At 36.8% G+C, this 18903-nt stretch overlaps 1 protein-coding gene across 4 annotated transcripts in view; it reads right to left on the reverse strand.

Moving 5' to 3' along the window:
• The window catches only part of LOC306872785 (tuberin-like), a 48212-nt gene that overhangs the window by 15615 nt on the left and 13694 nt on the right, over positions 1-18903 (reverse strand). For 2 of the 4 annotated variants that reach the window (XM_079421618.1, XM_079421619.1), the window contains exons 22-30: positions 17940-18129; positions 17672-17765; positions 17104-17206; positions 16927-17021; positions 14087-14215; positions 4310-4471; positions 3015-3170; positions 2397-2509; positions 593-847 (exon numbers count right to left, since the gene is read on the reverse strand). In XM_079421618.1, coding sequence (XP_079277744.1) covers positions 593-847; positions 2397-2509; positions 3015-3170; positions 4310-4471; positions 14087-14215; positions 16927-17021; positions 17104-17206; positions 17672-17765; positions 17940-18129 — 1297 coding nt within the window. The remainder of the gene's footprint in view (positions 1-592; positions 848-2396; positions 2510-3014; positions 3171-4309; positions 4472-14086; positions 14216-16926; positions 17022-17103; positions 17207-17671; positions 17766-17939; positions 18130-18903) is intronic. The other 2 variants (XM_079421620.1, XM_079421621.1) reach the window with 1 other exon arrangement.

The raw sequence follows: 18903 nt of genomic DNA on the forward strand, positions 1-18903 counted from the left end.
TATAAACTGTACTGAACCAAACTGAACTCAAAGAGAGACAGCAAAAGAGATAGATTACAAAAAAGATAGAGAAGAAAAATAAAACATAAAAAAGCTGTTGGGAGTGAAGCGATAGCGCTATAAAACTGACTCATGAAAGAAAGACAAAAAGTGACAGACAAACACAGAAAGGAACAAAACTGCAAAAGCAACGCTGTGAAATCCTCAGGAACCGCATTGAAAAAGCATCTGGTCACGTGTTATTCTTCAAGAAGTGAAGCACTCAAGGACACATCGCAATTAATGGACAAAAAATAAATAAATCTGCTAAATGCTCCCGAGCTATTCTTCATTTAGAGGCAGACGGAGGAGAAAAGCGGAGGAAAATCGGGCCCGTGGGCACAGCAGGTGTGAGTCAAACTATTATGAAACTTTGGAAATGGCATGGCATCCCCTGCGGGCCGCAAGTGCGCTCATGCGCCTCTCAAACGCCCTTGGAATGGAGTGATTATGATTTAATTTTAGTGCCTGCACAAATGTGTCATAATTGAGAGCGAGTGGGCGATAATTCGGGCTCGGGACAAGGCTGCCAGATATTTGCGGTGTGTCGTACCTGAGGGTCTGCGGATGAAGATCTCAGCCCAGCCCTGCGTCAGCATGGGCACAAACTCGGCCAGGCTGGACTTGTCTTTGAGCGGCACTGAGGACTGCGAGGCGGAGGGCGCCGGGTGCTCCTCCACTCCTCTCTGGGACACCAGCACCTCCAGGGGGGGGCCCGGCGGGGGCAGCGGGCCGCTGTACTCACCCTCAGGAGACGCCACCAGAGGACTGAGACTCTGAGCCGGACCGGCCCGCAGAGCGTGACCACCTGGAGAGAGAAATCAAGAGGGGCATGCAATGACTTTACTATCTTTCAGTGTTATTTTATTATATTTATTATAATATAAAATTAATTTTAGAATAAAATCTAAAATATTATATTACCTTTTTCAGTAGTTTTATAGTTTAACACATTTAGTTTTAAGTATTACATATCATTATATACCACGAATCACGATATTATATATTTACATTTAATTATTTATCAGACACGTTTATCCAAAGCGACTTACAAATGAATATTATATATATCTTGAATTAGTTTTTATTTTTATAATTTCCCCATTTAATTTTAGTAATTTGTTTTTTGAAATGTTGTTGTGTTTTTGTATTTTTGTTTGTTTTTTAAATGTTTAAATTCATTTAAATTCTATTCATTTTTATTTCATTTTCAGTTTGAGTTATTTTAGCACTTTAAGGTCAAATAAAAATGAGAAATATTTTATATATTTTACTTTGTCAGTTAACATTTGTTTTATTTCAAGTAACAAAAGTGGTTTTATGGTTCAGTTAGTTTTAGTTGCAATTATGATGACTATTTACTAGACCATTTTATTCAAAGTAACATGCATTTAAGAATTATTCACAACAACAATAATAATAATAATAATAATAATAATAATAATAATAATAGAGCAATTAAATTAATTTAGATTTCTTGCAAGATGAACAGAGCAGTGTTATTTTAATATTTATATACTATTATAGCTTCTATTTTTATATATTTCCAGTTTAAGTAATTTTGTTGTGTGCTTTTGTTATTGTTATTAGTTTTGTTTTTTTATATTTTTATTTTGTTAAAAAAAAAATTATTTAAACTTAATTTATTTCAGTTGTTTCAAATTTAGAACTTTTTTTTCAGTTAAATTTTTTCCTCTAATATTTTTTATTTTACATTATTATAATGTTAATATTTAATTTTATTATTTTAGTAGTTTTGGTTTTAATAATGCACCATCAAAGTCATGTGAGACACAAGAACCAGTGAGGTTTGATGTTAGTGACATGTTTCCATATTTGATCTGAGAGTGAATAACCTCTTCATTTTCTTTCTGTTCATACACAGCAACTAAACCACTGTGTTTTTGGGGGTAATTACTTTTTCACAACCTTTAAATTTACAAGCTTAACACGCTTGAAACTTTTAAACCCCACTGACTTTTATAGATTAAGAAAAACTTCAAAATATCTCCATCTGACCATAGATATAAATCATAACAATTTAGAACAACACAAGGGTGAGTAAATAATGACAGAACTAAGATTAAGAGTTAACTGTCCCTTTAAGATTTTAATTTCATGTATGACAGCTCATATATCTACTTCAAGCATTCAGTGACTTGGCTGAGGAACTGCTTTCATGCAGAACGCTAGATTGTAATGAAAGAAGTACTTTAAATGTAGAAGTCTTAAAGGGTACAGAAGCAAGAAGAGATTGTTTAATTCAAAGGGTCAGAATGTGGAAAATGGCTCAAAACTGTTCAGAGCAAGAGAAGCTACGGGTGTGTGTGTGTGTGTGTGTGTGTGTGTACAGTCACCTGATATGGAGCGGACACGGGTACGAGTGCTGCTGCTGATCTGCTGGCCCGACTGAGACTCGAGTTTAGCAGGAGCCTCTTTCGTCTGTCGGGTGTGTAATGATGGGTCAGACCTGCAGAAGGGTCATATGTGTGCATGTTTTTAAGTTTTCCCATCTGATGAGACTCAGAGCAGTAAACATCGTCATATGAGGCTGTTCCTCTTCCTGTCTATGTCCAAACATTGAGTGGAGAGAGGTTCATATCTGATTATACCAAAAGTTATAACCATCCATCCGTCTACCTATCTGTCTATCCATCTATCACCAGCATAACTCTTGCACAAAGTTTGCATGTTGCTTGTGATATCCATTGGCTCGCCTTCATGGTTTAAAACATAAATATTTCCAACATTGCCACATAAGCAACCCCGCCCCCATATCGAAAACGTAATAGCATGATTGGTTTGTGACACCAGTGGCGTGCACAGGGGGGCTCGAGCCCCTGCCCCTTTAATCGCCGACATTAAAGTGGCCTTTCAGACCGATCTATGCTTGATTTCATTTAAAAGTGGTTGACTACAAGTGGGTACAGACATGAATTGGTACTAATGGTACTGTAAAAAGAAATATTTGTAACCTGGTCATTTCTCCTCCTCCGGGCCTCTCTGCCATGTCCAGACCCAGAAGGGCTTGGGTTCGCGAGCCGCCGCTGGTCGTAATGGTGACTAACTTATTCCCAACCAGCCAAGTCATACTGGGGCCGCCAGACAACAAGAACTCTGCGATGGGAGACCTGAGAGAGGAAGAGTTTATGAAGCACATTAATCATCTTCATTTAGCGTCATTGTGAGAAAACACATCCATCTCTGACAGAAGTTTGCTGCTCGTGTGCTAAAAGCAGACGCTACGCTGTTCAAAACAACAGGCCGAATAAGGATATCGGCTGATGTGCCTATTCACACATAGAGGGAAACAACTACTATAAGAGTGGCAGAAAGAGTTTACTCTGGTACAAAAGGTGAATCGATACAGCGTTTAGAGGCCTGCGTTCGTCACGCACTGCAGAGATGAAAGCCAAGTATTATTTAAAGCTTTGCACACAGACACCGAACAAAAGGATGAAGGTACAGCAATTACAGCTCTAGCTAAAAGTGTGAATGAAAGAAAGAGAAAAAGCAGAGACAACAGCAGCTCTGCATACATCTTCAATGCATTCACTCATTTAGCTGACTCTGATTTCAAAGTGACTGACAAATTAATGAAATTACAATTCCTTTAAAAGTAAAACAGCTTTTGGTGCATTGATCTAAAAGATTGGTCAGTGAGATCTATTGGCAAAAAACTGACTTCATGAAAAACATTTGTATTGTTTTAGTACTGTCTGTACCATTTTCTTTTTTATAAAATTATAAATTAGTATTTTTTTAAACAGGATACAAAAGTACACAATCATTTATTGTTTCAGTTTTAAAGTAGGGCAATTATATATTATCGTTAATTTAATTTTAAAATGCACATTAATAAATAAAACTTCACCGTTTCAGATTAAAGCAACTTATTTTTTCTTATTAATATTATTATTCATTTTATTTTAAAAAATACTAATACTAATTGCTTCAGTTTAACATATCAATTTCATGTATTAATTTAGTGCAATTACTATTTTATTACATTTTATTTGTATAACACATGTTGAATCAGGAGGCATGATTGTGTATTTTTACCATACATTTCCTTAATTAATTAAATTGCTCAAATATGTGACTATTAAATGAATCATGTCTCCTGATTCAACGCGTCTATCTGACATGATAATGTAAAAATTTTATTTCATCTTCAATTAATGGTTTTTCTAATCAAATATTGATATTTGATTGCAAATGTTGGGCTGTAAATGTAGAAGAACTGTGACGTGTGGTGAACAGGCTTCACCTCTTGGGCAGTGCGGAAAAGTTGGAGAAGACATATCGCGCCATCATGTCCAGGCAGGTCTCCGTCAGCTCCAGATGGACGGTCTTGAGCGCGTCGTCCGCCTGCATCACCGCGTTCTCGTCAGCCGAGCCCAGGCTGCAGGTGGTGCTGGACGTCTGCATCCTGCACAGGACGGGGTCAGGGGTCACACACAGGCACCGGGTTACAGCCGGTACAGGACAGGTCACGGGGTCAAAGAGTGCACCACTTTAACCAGCTCAAACTGGTACTAGTCAAGTCAGAGATCTCAGCTAGTCTCTGACACCATGTCCTAACCAGAATTTTGAACCACTGAATGATTCTGATTCAGATTCATTTGATTCCGAGTCATCTGATTCTGACTCTTGACATTTCACTGTGGGCAGAGCTACACAGTCTTTCTGCTTGTCATGATTGCAGATGGTTAATGTGGATATTTTTCACTCGTCACGGCTGGTTAGGACACAGTGTGCAGCTTGAGATGAGAGTGTGCGAGTGTGTTTGTGACGATGTTAAGATGCCAGAGTGTCAGCGGGTAACAAATCAGATTCAGATGCTGATTGAAGCTGAAGTGGCCCTATTAAAAACATACACACACACACACACACACACGCAGTTAAAACAGACTCGCACTGCTTTATAAATCAAATTAGAGACACTGTGTGAGTTTATCTTTACTAAAAGGAATAGTTCACCCAAAACATTCTCACTTTCTACTGTTTTTGTTATCTAAAACTATTAAAAGTAGTTTTTGGTTTTAATGGAAATAAAATTACATTTAAATATTGGATAAAACTGCAACTGAAATAAAATAAGTTGAAGTACTAAAATTAGTTGAAGTAATAAAACAAACAGATTTTTAAAAATGTAAATCTAAAATGGAAACATTAAAAAAAGACAAATTATTTTTAAATCTTACTAAAATTAAAATAAAAGCTGAAAATAAAAAATAGAAAAAAGCTATTTAAAAATTAATTAAAATTCCATAACATTAAAATAAGTCACTCAAATCATTCTAAAATGATTTTAAAATGACTATTTCTTAATTAAAACACAAAATCAGCTTAAAAAAAAAAAAAAAAAAAAAAGAAGCTAACATTTTCTAAAAGTAGTCCATATGACTGAGATTTTATCTATCTCAGATTGAAAATCGAAGAACTTAAATAAAATTGAAATCGAAGAACTGAAATTACCACCTGGAAAATAAAATAAAAAAAACTCAAATCAATTAAACCTAAATAGCAATATAAAAAAAAAAACTGACAAAAATAACTATAGTGCATAAAACTACTAAAAATTCAACTAAAATTTAAATGAAAACTGAAAATATAAAAATAAAAGCAAATTTAGCATATTACTAAAAATGATAGTATATAAACACTACTAAGATAACACTGGAACACACAGACATTTAAATAATTATTGACTGAAACCTTCATTAACGCTTTCTTTCTCTCTCAAATAACACCAAACGCCATTGGCTCCCATTGTGTTGTGACCAATCGTGGTGCGTTAGTTGGAATATGCATGAATACGAATGAATTTTGACTGAATTTTAATTTTTGAGTGAATGATTCCTTTATCTGTTGTGTTTAGTCAAAGCTTTTTTTGTTTCTCTTTTAGTGACACAAAACTGGGACTGACAAACCTTGAGCAGGAGGGAAAGTGGGAGAGAGCATGGCTGTTTAACACACACACACACACACACACCCCTAGAAAAGTTCAGCTGCCAGCTTGCGATCCACATACACACACACACACCTGTGGAGAGCCGTGTGATTATCCAAGTGATGGCATTAATCTAAGACAGCCATCAGCATCCTGCCCTTCTGTAACCACGGCAACCGCATCCTCGGGGAAATCAGCAGAGCCCACATCATCTCCATACACTAAGACGACACACACGCCAACCCGCATAAACACACACTGCTGCCAATGCTGCTGAGATAAAGCACTTCTGACTGCGACATTGACTCTCTGACCCGAGAAACAGGCACAGGTGAACAACTCATTAACACAACACACACACACACAAGAAACGCGACAGTCCTTGAGCACGAGTGTGAGTGTGAGTGTGTGTGTGCCAAACCGCGCTGGCAATAAGTAAATGGCAGCCATACATCACAATCTCAAGTATCCCACACAGACATCAGTGATTGCTGGAATCATGTGTCTATTTGAGCAGACGTTTTTACTTTACATGATCAGACGCAACATTTTACCTGCTGGATGATAAAAGAGAAGAAATGTTCTTAAATATCAGATGCCCTCTTATGTGTGATGAGATGCATGAGGAGAAATCCAGATGGATAATGACATTTTACAGAACCCTATACACAAAACACATGATGATTTCAAAAATATTAAATTAAATTATACACCCCTAATATATATTTATTATTATTATTATTAATATATATATATATATATATATATATATATATATATATATATATATATGCTGTCAATCAATTTTAAAAAAAATGAACTAATTAATCGCATGTTTTTTCCTGAAATTAATTCCGATTAATCACAATTAATCCCAAGATTAAACTTTTTAAATATACTTTTATGCTGCAATAATTTCACATTTAATCTTCAAATTAATGTAGCAACAACATAAAGACAGTATATTAAAAATATACCGTCTGTGTTTTTCTTTTTATGACTGAAGGCCAGTCTCACTAATACCAATACTACTGATGCCTCCATAAAATAATAATTTTTTTCCTAATATTTAACCATTGACTACTGCCATTCAACATTAGAGTATAATTGAGAGCTATCAATTTTTAATATTTATTAGAGTTTAATAAAATAACTTCTACATGAACCATTAAAACAAATGTCAAATTTAGCTACATGTGCTCTTCAGCAAGTAGACATATACAGAAATTAAAGTTATCACACACTAAATTGTAAATTAAATCTAGATGAATCCTTAAAGCTATAAAAGTTATTGATTTCCCCTTTTTTCTTTTGTTCTTTGATGAACAGACATCACAGCAGCTGGTTATTTTGGGTGCTGTTTCTTTAAGAGCTGCCACTGCTGAACATGAGGCGGATCTCACGCATCGTATTTTCTCTTTCCCCTATCCTTTTTCTGACCCACTTCAGGTCTTAAAGTCTCTATTAAGGAGCTGATGAGTTGAATCATGTGTGTTAGATGAGGAGACAGTGCGGGGCTGCTCCAGGACAGTTTTGAAAACCCTTTCAGAGACATGTTCTTAAATGTGACTCATATATAACATGTATGCACAGTTTTAAGGCAGCTTTAATCGCCTTCAGGACTTAACTGACCACGACATTGCATGCACATCGTTTCTTCCGTGCTTTGATTTGAAATTACAAGGGCTACAGCGCGCGCCAGCGCCTTTGCAACCATCAAATACACCCTAGCAATGGACGCTTTCATGAGCCAAGATGAGCTGAGCTCCATGTATATAACAGTCTTTTACTGTTGTTCGTCTTCTTTTCTCACATTTGGGGTAGTTTTTTCATTTGTCCTTGGTCTGGAGATGTCACACAGTCCTAAACTCGCTTATCTTTCACCATCATCCTCGCCAATTAAGAAGAAAATAAAACCAGCGGCCGCGGCGGGCCGAGACACGGAAGACAATATAGCGGTCACTATAAAGCGATTTGATTACATTTTGAAGGCTGAATTAGCAGCAATGTGCACAGAATTCGCCTCTCACATGACTACAATCCAGAATATATGCTCTAAAGCAGGGGTCTCCAACATTTTTTACACCCAAAAACACTTTTTACACTTTTTTTCGTCATAAATCTTGCGGACCAGTGGGGGGGATGGGGTTATGGAAGGGGTCTTTAAAACAGGTCTATTCATTTATACTGTTATCAGCACGTTGAAGTAGATTTGTCTCTTGTCGTCTCTGATAGAATATGCGCCGTTAATGCAGCGTTACAAAACCACCACCTGCTGGGACTACCTGAAGGGGCCGAGAAGGATGACCCGATTGGCTTTCTGAAACGGTTGTTACCGATCTGGATCCCATCACTTGTGGGCCGAGATATAGAGATCGAACGGGTGCATCGAGTTTACTCTAAAGCTTCAACGGATCACTCCAAACCGCGAGTGTTTCTCTTCAAACTGTTACGCTACAATGGTCCAAGTCGCCGCGGTGGTCCTGTAAAAGCAGGTGACGGTGCGATGTTGAGATTCTTCCCCGACTTCTCTCCCACGACGGCAAAGAAGCGGAGCTCCTTCAGTACATTACGGAAGGAATTGAATGCTAATGGCAGTGTTCTGAATGGTACTGGCCGTCATGTTACGGTCACTGATTAAGACAGGGGAGGGCGGCAGCCTGGGTTTTCACCCCAGTCTGTAAAAGTTTTATGGGGTGGGTTTTCTTTATGTTCATGGGTTTTTAAAGGCAGACTTGAGTTAATTCATTTGCAGTGGTATAACTTGCTCTCATTTGTTCAGTTCACTTATTTGTTTGATAGTAATGACTGAAATTAACATAAGTTGTAATGTCAATGGTTTAAACGGCCCCTATAAACGTGCAAGTTTTTTACAACCACTGCGACGGAAAAAGGTTGACATTGCTTTGATCCAGAAAGCTCATTTGTGGAAGGATGATGTCCATAGATGCAATAATAAATATTACGAGGTGGTCTCTTTTGCTGCGACTGACAATAAAACTAAAAGGGGTTTTGATAACTGTTTGAAGAAATTTAAATATTTCCATTTTAGACAGAAATGGTGATAATTCTGACAGAAGCGCTTGTACATCCTTTGGGAAAAGTAATTCCCTGATCCTAACTGATCATTCTGTTGTTTCTGCTTCAGTTGTTGCTCTTTTCTCCTCGAACAATCATGCAGACCATTGTCCATAACAACTATCTGGTCTAAGGATATCAGTGGTGACTTACAAACTTTGTTTTCTGATCAGATTTGGGAGACAATCACATCATCCTCGAAGAGCCCAGATCATCGGATGATCCATTTGAAATTGCTGCATGGACTTTGTCCCGTTTGGGGCGCTTCTGTGTGCATTTATCGCCTTTCCCAAATTGTAGTTTATGTCCACAGGGTACACTCTGTACATATTTTATTTTACTTTTATTTTTCATTTTTGAGTCGTTTTGTTTCTTCTTTTTGAGGTGTAGTTTTTGTATCACTGTATGTTTTTTTTTTTTTTTCTTCATGTGTTTGCCTTTAAATAAAAATAATTGTTCGCAAAAATACACCCTAGCAACCAATCAGAACATTCAGTAGAAACATGCTAATAAATACCCAGAACACACCAGGAATATCAAAGCAAATGCATTAAAAACCCATCTACATTATCTTACCTTATCAACCTCATCACACCTAGCAACACATTAGCAACCACTCTGAATCGTGATGACAATTACACATCTGGCACTGCGAGGTATGAAAAAGCCCAAATGAGCTACGCATGAGCATGCAATCAACAAAGGCCATTTTCATTTCATCTCAGTGGGGAACGAGGGAAGAATGTGGATGATATGAGCATGTGTGGGCGTTAGAGACGACAAACACACAGACGAAAAAAAGAAGCATCTACTCCAAAGAGTCAGTTCGACCCGCATCATCTGATGCTTCACAAACCAACGCAACAGCTATCACAATAAAAACTATATTCTGTCTTCAAGCAATGACACTGATACAAAAACACATTATTTCAGTTTGCAAAGAAATGTGTTTTCGGGGGTTCAAAGGTTCGAGTACGGCCTCTTTCTCTCCCTGTACTTTCCTGTCACTCCACTATCCTACTCAAAACATTCTATAGTAATACTTAATTTATTTTGTATTTACCTTAATTTGCACTGAATTAGATTTTTCTATTAACTATATTTTACATTATAAATTATCATTTTTACTTATGCATACACCTTTAATTGTGTTATTGTTTTAGTTTGTTTACTTCATTTTTATTTTTTTATACAAGTAAATTTCAAAAATAAAATCAACTCTACACTAAAAATACAAACCCAGCACTGGGTAAAATATGGACAAACCCAGCGGTTGGGTTACAGCCCAGAAGGTTGGGTTAAACATTTAACCCAAGTGTTGGTTGACAACAACTCAGCATGTGTTCTGTCCAATATTTACCAGCACTGGGTTGTATTTAACCCAGCATTTTTTAGAGTGTATTTACATATTGTATTGCACTACAGTAACTGTGAAAATTGCCTTAAAAAAAAAAAAAAGTTAAATTTAAGTTAAATTGCCTTAAAATGTGAATGTCATTTGTAAATGACCTTTAAATATGTGCTATTTGATATTGTTTTTTATTAGAGAATATTACACTAAAAAAAAAAAAATGCTGTTTTTTTTTTTTGCTGGGTTCATCCTGTTGGGTAATTTTATTATTGTTTTATTTATTATTGGTAATTGTATTATTGTTTTATTTTATTTTATTTTATTATTGTTTTATATATTATTGTTATTTTGAATATTTTTACTCAGGTGCTGGGTTATTTTTTTTTTTTTACCCAAACAGCTTGTTGGTTGAACACACTTAAATTAAAATGCTACTTTTATTTGCCTTTTTTATTCCTAAAATGCTTGTTAAACGAGTTTAAATGCGTGTAATATTGTAAACCACGCTGTATTCACCCAAATAAATTAAATTTGTCCTGTATTTTGTCCATGAGTGTTCTTGCTTAATAATAAATGTTCATCTTTTGATTATTAATGTTGCCTATGGTAATTCTGTGTGATTTTTAAATTTACAGCCCATTTAAAGCCAGCAATATAATAATTAATATATTAAACAACCCAGCATGGGTAAAAACGTTTAACTCAACCAGCTGGGTCAAAATAACCCTGCATGTTTTCGGTCCAATATTTACCCAGCATTTTTAGAGTGCACCACCTGATTGAAGGATCGAAGTTATTTTCTGTAGTAACAGACAAATGCTGTCGATAGAGATGAGCCAATTCTGGAGCGTTCCTTTAGCTGCTTCGCTCAAGGGCACAGCTGACTTTTCCTCACCGGAATCAATCCAACAACCTGAGCTTTAACCACCACACCAAACCCAATCACTCGAGCGTCCGTCAACAGGGTCATCGAGCACAAACACACACACACACACAGGAAGTCCCAGTTTGTGTCTTTACATTTAATCACTCAGCAATTCTTCAGTCTCAACCTTAATGCTTCTGCATAACTGTTTGCACAGTAAGTGCATAAAATTTCAAATATTAAAATCAAACCTAGAATGTTATATTTTTCAAGCCACATAAAATGTCCATATAGTCTCTGAATCCTGGGCGTCTAGTACAGCTGACCATAAAACCAAACCCTTGTATGAAAATTATGATATCATCTAAACCAGTTGATGTTTTTCAAAAGGCACAATTTCCAACATAAACATCTTTTGACTGCTGTCACACAGAAAACATTTCACTGTTCGCCAGCTCTTCACGTGCACATCAAGCCCTCAATCATCTCTATTAGCTGCAGTCGGATGATTGCTGATGTCTGTGGAATAATAAATGATGCGGTTTGTCAATGCAATTTTACTCTATTGATGCATTAAACGACGACAGAGCTGAATATGAATGCGTGGAATATTGACTGCAGTACAAATCTTCACTGGATAGCAGCTGAGCAATTAATACGTTCACTTTTTAATGAGTTTCGAAAACACTAAAAAACCCAAGCCGTACATTTTCATTTGACACAGGAAAAGTCAAACTGCTTGGGATTTAAATCAAGTTCGGCATGATTCATTTGCTTGTGTGTCACCAAAAATGCCATTATATCATATCGAGCAACCTTTAAATTATCCAAACAAAAGCCCTTGGCACAGAAATACTTTAGGCAATTAGTAAACCGATGGCAGGGTAATTTGCAGACAAACTAGATCATAAAAAAATATGCCGTATGAAGTCCCTGTGCTTGCTAATAGTGGACGCTCTATTCATTAACATCCTGTAACTTGGAGGCGCTGAACTGATTAATAGGTTTTATGGTAATTAGATGCACTGGGTTATTAAAACACAGACGTTTGAGGGAAAATATTACTGGAAATGTCTCCCTCTGCCAGGATGCAGCTGTAAATCTCATCTGATGCTATGCTGCTATCTGGTGGTTACAAACAACACTGCAGTTTGTTAATGAGTTCAGGAGAACTTAGACTTCATATTTATGCAAACAAAACAAAGCTGTGAGGGGAAAACAACATTGTATTTTGCTGTATGGAAAAAGCGCAATGGTGTTTTACACAAGAAATAAATTCATATGGGTTTGAAATGACATCAGCTCTGACAAAATGCTAAGAAACCTTTTTATTGGGTAGAAAACAAACAGCATTTGAAGAGGGCGTCAGTGAAATATTTTCAGAGTGTTTGCAGCGTATTATTGTGCGACTTTTTGTTTATGATTCAAAAGGCAGTATGAAAAAGATGGATGGATACTGTACCTGGATCATGTGTAAAGAGTGTGTGAATATGATGTGAATAAGTGAAGGTTAAAACAGGCTCAGACAGGCAGCAGGCTGGGCAAGTGGAGTGTGCCCCCCTAGTGTTTGGGAGCTGAATTACTGCCGTCCATCTCATTCCACAAACAACCAATACAGAGAAGATAGTCGCTTGAATGTGTAAACGCATACTTTCAATTGCACATGCTTCCTGTGTGCAGTACGGAGCCCCTAAAGGGACACGGAGATGGAAAAAAATGGGATGGGAAAACTATTTTTCTATGCATGTGCTTTTTTTTTCCTTTTTCAGAGGAACACATGTTTTGGAAGAGAACGTAAAAGTTTTGCAAGAGAATGCAAAAGCATTGAAATATTCTTGAAATATAAAGTTTCTCTGAGGATCGCAAACATTTGTGAGAGAAAGCTGTGTGTGTGAATGCAATGTTTCTCTCGCAAAAGTATTGTGTTCCACAGAAACTTTGGGTTAGCTTGCAAAAGCATCGAAATATCATTTATCCTCTCACCTCATATCATATATTTTTTACGATTAAATGCACATGCAAAAAAAAAAAAAAGGTAGCACAAAAGTTATTTACCAGAGAATGGAAAAGTTTTGCAAGCGGACGCAAAGTTTCTCTTGCAAAATAAACTTCCAACAAGAAACTTCAACAAAAAAAGTCACTGAAATATTGTCTTTCCTACCACCTGAATTTTCATCGCAAACATTTTACAAGCAAACTATTTTTTTTAGATAACGCAACAATTGTTATAAGAGAATGTAAAAGTTTCCTGGGGAATGCTGGGTTTTTGTGAGAGAATATAAATGTTTTGCGAGAACGCACAACCATTGACATTTAACACCATGTTTCTTGAGTGAATGCAAAAGTTTTGCAAGTGAACGCAAAGTTTCTTGAGGGAATGCAAATCTTTTGCGGGTGAACAAAATTTTCCATCACCATGTCCCTTTAGGGGCTCAGTAGCACGGCCTTTTGCTTGCGTAAAGAAAAACCACCATCACAAACGACACAATAAGCATGGCAAAAACAAATACAAAACAGGGTTAGGCTGAAATCAAAACAGATGCTTGCAAGGCTCAGCGCATGCAGTCAACATTACCATCAATGAAACGAAAGAAAATGACAAAATCCTCCTCCAGCATGCACCCTTTCCTGCCCAATCAGAATTAGCCCAAACCAGATGTCCACGCCCACCCCGCATCGCCAAGACAACGCCCCGCCCCCGAATGCCCAAGCCCCACCCACCGTCCCTGCATACAGAAAAGGAAAAGCAGGGATATCAATCGGTTGTTGAGTTTTGAGGTGACCAAAAATGCTCTACCTGCGCACCGCATGCTCGGACACACTGATGCTTCGGGAGCGGAAGGCGTCCATGGCCGACAGATCTTTCAGGTCTTTAACGGGAGAGTTTGCGCTGGGGCCTTGCTTCGCCACTTTGGTCGTCCGCAAACTGCCCCGAGGGCAAACGAGGTCAGGTGTGCGTCAGCATAACGTCGTGACCAGGGAGGGTTGGGGGGAATTTGGAACATTTTAACCACGTCGGCATGGGTGGATGGGGGAGTGCGATTGGTTGTGGAGTGTCACGAAAGGGGCCAGCGACCAATCACAGGTGACGAATCCGAGGTGTCGGCACCCCCCCAAAACCACGCCCACCACGCATGGCCCAATCAGAGGAGGGGGAAGGGGTCAAATAAGGAAGTGAAAGGAAAACAAAGTAACTTGGTCAGCAGTGCACACTGAGAACCAGAAAACAGGGATGACACTCAAAAAACTAAAAGAAAACAAAAGGAGTAAACAGAAAACTGGAAGGAGAAACAGCATAAAGATCAACAGACACTTAAGGCATAAAGTAAGCAATATACTGTCAGCATTCTACGAAAGGAATGAAAGAGGAGAAAATAAATGAAAAACTCAGAGAGCACAAACATACTGGTACAGGGAAGAAAAAAGCATTCAGACACTGCTATGATCATTATACTGGAAATTAATAGCAATAGGAAAACAGTGATATGATGATGTGTATGTGTGTGTGATTTAATACAGCAAACATAACACAAATAAATGACCGGATGGAGTGAAACTAGAAAATGGAACAGATAATGTGAGGCCTGACAAACTAGAAGAAATAGCACAAAAAGAGTTCAAAATATAAATATGCACATCATTTTAGAGGTTGGTTTTCTAGGGAAACCAAGTGTGAACCCCAGTACTTGCATAGTCAGTGAATTCTGAAACAGCAATCATTTAAATAATATAGTAATTTATCTACTCATTAATGTAATTAGCAAAACATATAGAGTATAGAGAGTATAAATCTGATTTGTATGCCTAAATTTTCATAAATATATTAATATTCTTGTGCTTGTAAATGCTTGATCTTTCTCTTTTTCAGGCTTTTCATTCAAAGCTCCAGCCTCGATGACAAGACAAGACACGAGACTTACAAAAGAACACAAAAGAACCTGAAATCAGTATCAGGACAATGAGATTAGTAGAGATGGTTTTGTGACTCTGGACATAACTGATCATGGACTGTATTAGTGATATGCCTGGAAAAACATTCTTGTTACAATGATTGCAATGCATTATTTGTTGTATCAGGTGTGCTGGTTAAAACGGTTTAGTAAAGCCCCGTTCACACCAAGCACAATAACCATAAAGATATAGTTCTAAAAATTGTTCTCCGTATTAAAGAATAGCAGCGTCCACACCACAACTATAACGATAAAGGCACAGAGAAACAATATCGTTGAAATCACTTCCAGAATGATTTTTTTCCAGCTGATGAACGATAAAAACACTAACAGCCAATCAGAATCCATCCTGCTATAATGTGCTCGAGAATTTAAAGCGGCAGACGATATCGTTCGCTGGTGTGGACGCAAATATCGTTATCTTTATAGTTATCATGCTTAGTGTGAACGGGGCTCAAGTCGTTACTATGGAGATTTCCTGAGTGAAATCGAGAAAGTGAAGAGAGAATGAATGAAGTAGAAATGAATGGAAAATAAAAAGGAATAGAAACGAAAAGACTCGCTTCAGTTCAAATCCAGATGTTAGTAGGCAGGACTCTTAAGCTGTAGTCTATTGGTCCCTTTGTTAGAGATGTCATATGAATTATTTTGACTATTACAGGATGGGCTCGTTATTAAATATCAACAAGTTTTAGAGATGCGTGTACTGTTTGTATTCAGGTGTTTCTTCAACAAGGGGCATTTTTAGTCCTTTTAGAAATTTAACTCCATTAACACACATTTTTAACAGTGTTTTAACAGTCAATCCTAATTTTGAACAGTGGATGAACACACTGCTTTCGTCTGCGTCATTTCCATCACATCTTAAATCATAGTTAATCATCATTCTGTGGTGGAAATTATTATATTCTGGAATAAAATGACCAAAAAACCTATTAGAAATGATCGAAAATGCACCAAACAATGTTTTAAAATATATTAAAATACATTTATAAATATTCTGCGTTTTGCTAAATCCATAGCTTTCACAAAATAAATAAATACACACACTAATATAAATGTTAACATAACGACTAATGACCAATATCCTCTTTAATTAGACTTCATCATAGTTTCAAACATGCATTTTTTTTTTTTTATTAAAAACATAAAAGCCATTTGAAAAAAAATCAAAACTGTCTTGCTAAAAATAAATAAATAAATAAAAATCACCAGTTTTAATGTGACCTTCATATAGCAAAAAAGGATAAGTCTAAATCTATTAGTCTGAACAAAAATCAGTCCCTGGGCACTAAAGTGGCCGTAGCTGAAGAAACACTCTTTCATAAATGAATGTGTTAATGGGTTTTGATGTGACAGACAGTCTGCCTTTGAGAAACAGTCAGTGCAGAGCCAGATGAGGAGATGAGGAGAGAAAGGGAGACACAGAGAAAGAAATGAGACCGATAAGAAAAGACAGAGAGAAAGATGAGACGTCCCACAAACTAGCATCCGTGAGTGGAAGTGAAAACCGTTCTGGCGTAAACCAGACACACAAAGCCAGAAATCACGACACTACCATAAAAAAAAATGAACCAATGAGGCGCCTGAATGACAATCATGCTTTGAGTCCTTCCCACGGCAAAACCTGACATGAGACAAACTGTGATCCGGCCCTGAGTGTGTGTGTGTGTGTGTGTGTGTGTACCTCTTGGGCCTCTCGTTCAGGCTGGTGCTGCGCGCTCTGAAGCTGCTCTGCTCGTGAGAGTCATCGAACGGCAGAAGAGCGTTTGAACGGAGACCCTAATCACACAAAAAACACACTTCAGCTCAAGACCAACAGATCGATCCGTAAACACATGAGCCCGACAATCCCATCACCCACCTTGGTGATGTACTGAACAAAGTCTTTCCTGAAAGGCAGTCTGCAGCGTATGAACCACATGGCGATCACATGATGTGCGAGAGACACGATGTACTGATTAAACCTACAGAGAATGAAGGAAAAACAAGAAAACACACCATTTAAGATCATTCAGCTCATTTATTTGATTACAAAATACAGTAAAATCAGGAATATTGTGAAATATTATTACAGTTTAAAATAACCATGTGAATATATGTTCAAATGTAACTAATTCAGAGTTTTCTGCATCATTACTCCAGTCTTCAGAGTCACATGATCCTTCAGAAATCACTATGATGATTTGCTGTTTAGGGAAACATTTCTGATTATTATCAATGTTGAAAACAGCTGTGCTGCTCTGCTTCATATTTTTGTGGAAACTCTTTGAAGAATTCTTTGATGAACTAAAAAGTTAATGAGTATTTGAAACAGAAATCTCTTGTAACATTATAAATGAACATCAAGTAGTCAAATAGCTGATGAAGGCAAATGTTGGCTACATGTTCTGTATGTGTGAGTTCATAGGTGTGTGTGTGAGCTTACTCACTTTGAGGGGTTGGTGTACGGCAGCGATATGGCAAACACACTGACGTACTGCTCGGCTACAAAGTTAGCATACAGATGTGGGAGCCGCACTAATGCTGAGAGAGAGAGAGGAGACAAAAAGCATCAGAGCTGTATGTGATCCACAGGTGTGTTTTGCATCCTACATGTACAATGCATGCTATATTCTGATTGGTCAGAGTGAGTAGGGCGCCTCTGATTGGTCAGAATGTGAGAATGGGCGGGGAAAGCGACTGAAGGCTTGCACTCACTGGACAGGAACTCCAGCATGGGCGAGGCCATGGCCACAGTTGCTGAGATGTGCGTGAGCTTGACAATGAGGGCGGGCAGGAGCTTGATCATGATGTCGGGCATCTCAACGGTGCACATGGTCAGAGCCACCACACACTGCTTAGCACAGCGGTAAATCAGGCCTTTCTCCAAACAATGGACCAGCTCCCTCTGAGAAAGCAGGTGAGGAAACTGTGCTATCAACACATTTATCCAATACATCCCTATATGCGCATCCGATGATTGGCTGCTATCACCTACAGATCGGTCACTCCAGAGATTAGATCTGCTGCCGACTGATTCATTAATTAATTAAAGTGTAAGAATAAATTTAAGTAAATATAATCTTGTTACATTTAATAACACACTTTAATGTTTTATTTAGTTTAATAATACATTCAAGTAAATGATTGCTTAATTGAAATTTAATGTTTAAATAAACATTTAATTTAAATTATAATTATATATTATACATTTAAATATATGTGTGCTTACTTTAAATGTAACAATAAATTACTATTTAATTTAAACTTAATAAATGTAAATAATATAAATTTAATTAAAATGTAAATACATTTATAAATGTTTTTAATTTAATTCAAATGCATTTATTAAATGTATACTACTTTAAGTATAATAATACATGTACATAATTGTATACTTAATTTCAATTTAATAATACACTTCAATTAAATGTAATAAATTTAAATTAAACTTATTTGATTTAAATATTTACATAAACGTATTAAAGTATGTACACATTTAAATAAATTTATATTTAATTTAAATTTAATAATCATTTATATAATTTAGTTTATTGTAAATAACACATTTCAATCCATTTATATTTAATTTAAGTGCAATAATTGTATATTCACTTTAAATGTAATACACCTACATAAATTCATACTTAAGGTAACTTACAAGGTAACACAGTTTTGCTGC

The sequence above is a fragment of the Barbus barbus genome, assembly GCF_936440315.1.
Source record: "Barbus barbus genome assembly, chromosome: 7".
In the NCBI taxonomy this organism is placed as follows: domain Eukaryota; kingdom Metazoa; phylum Chordata; class Actinopteri; order Cypriniformes; family Cyprinidae; genus Barbus; species Barbus barbus.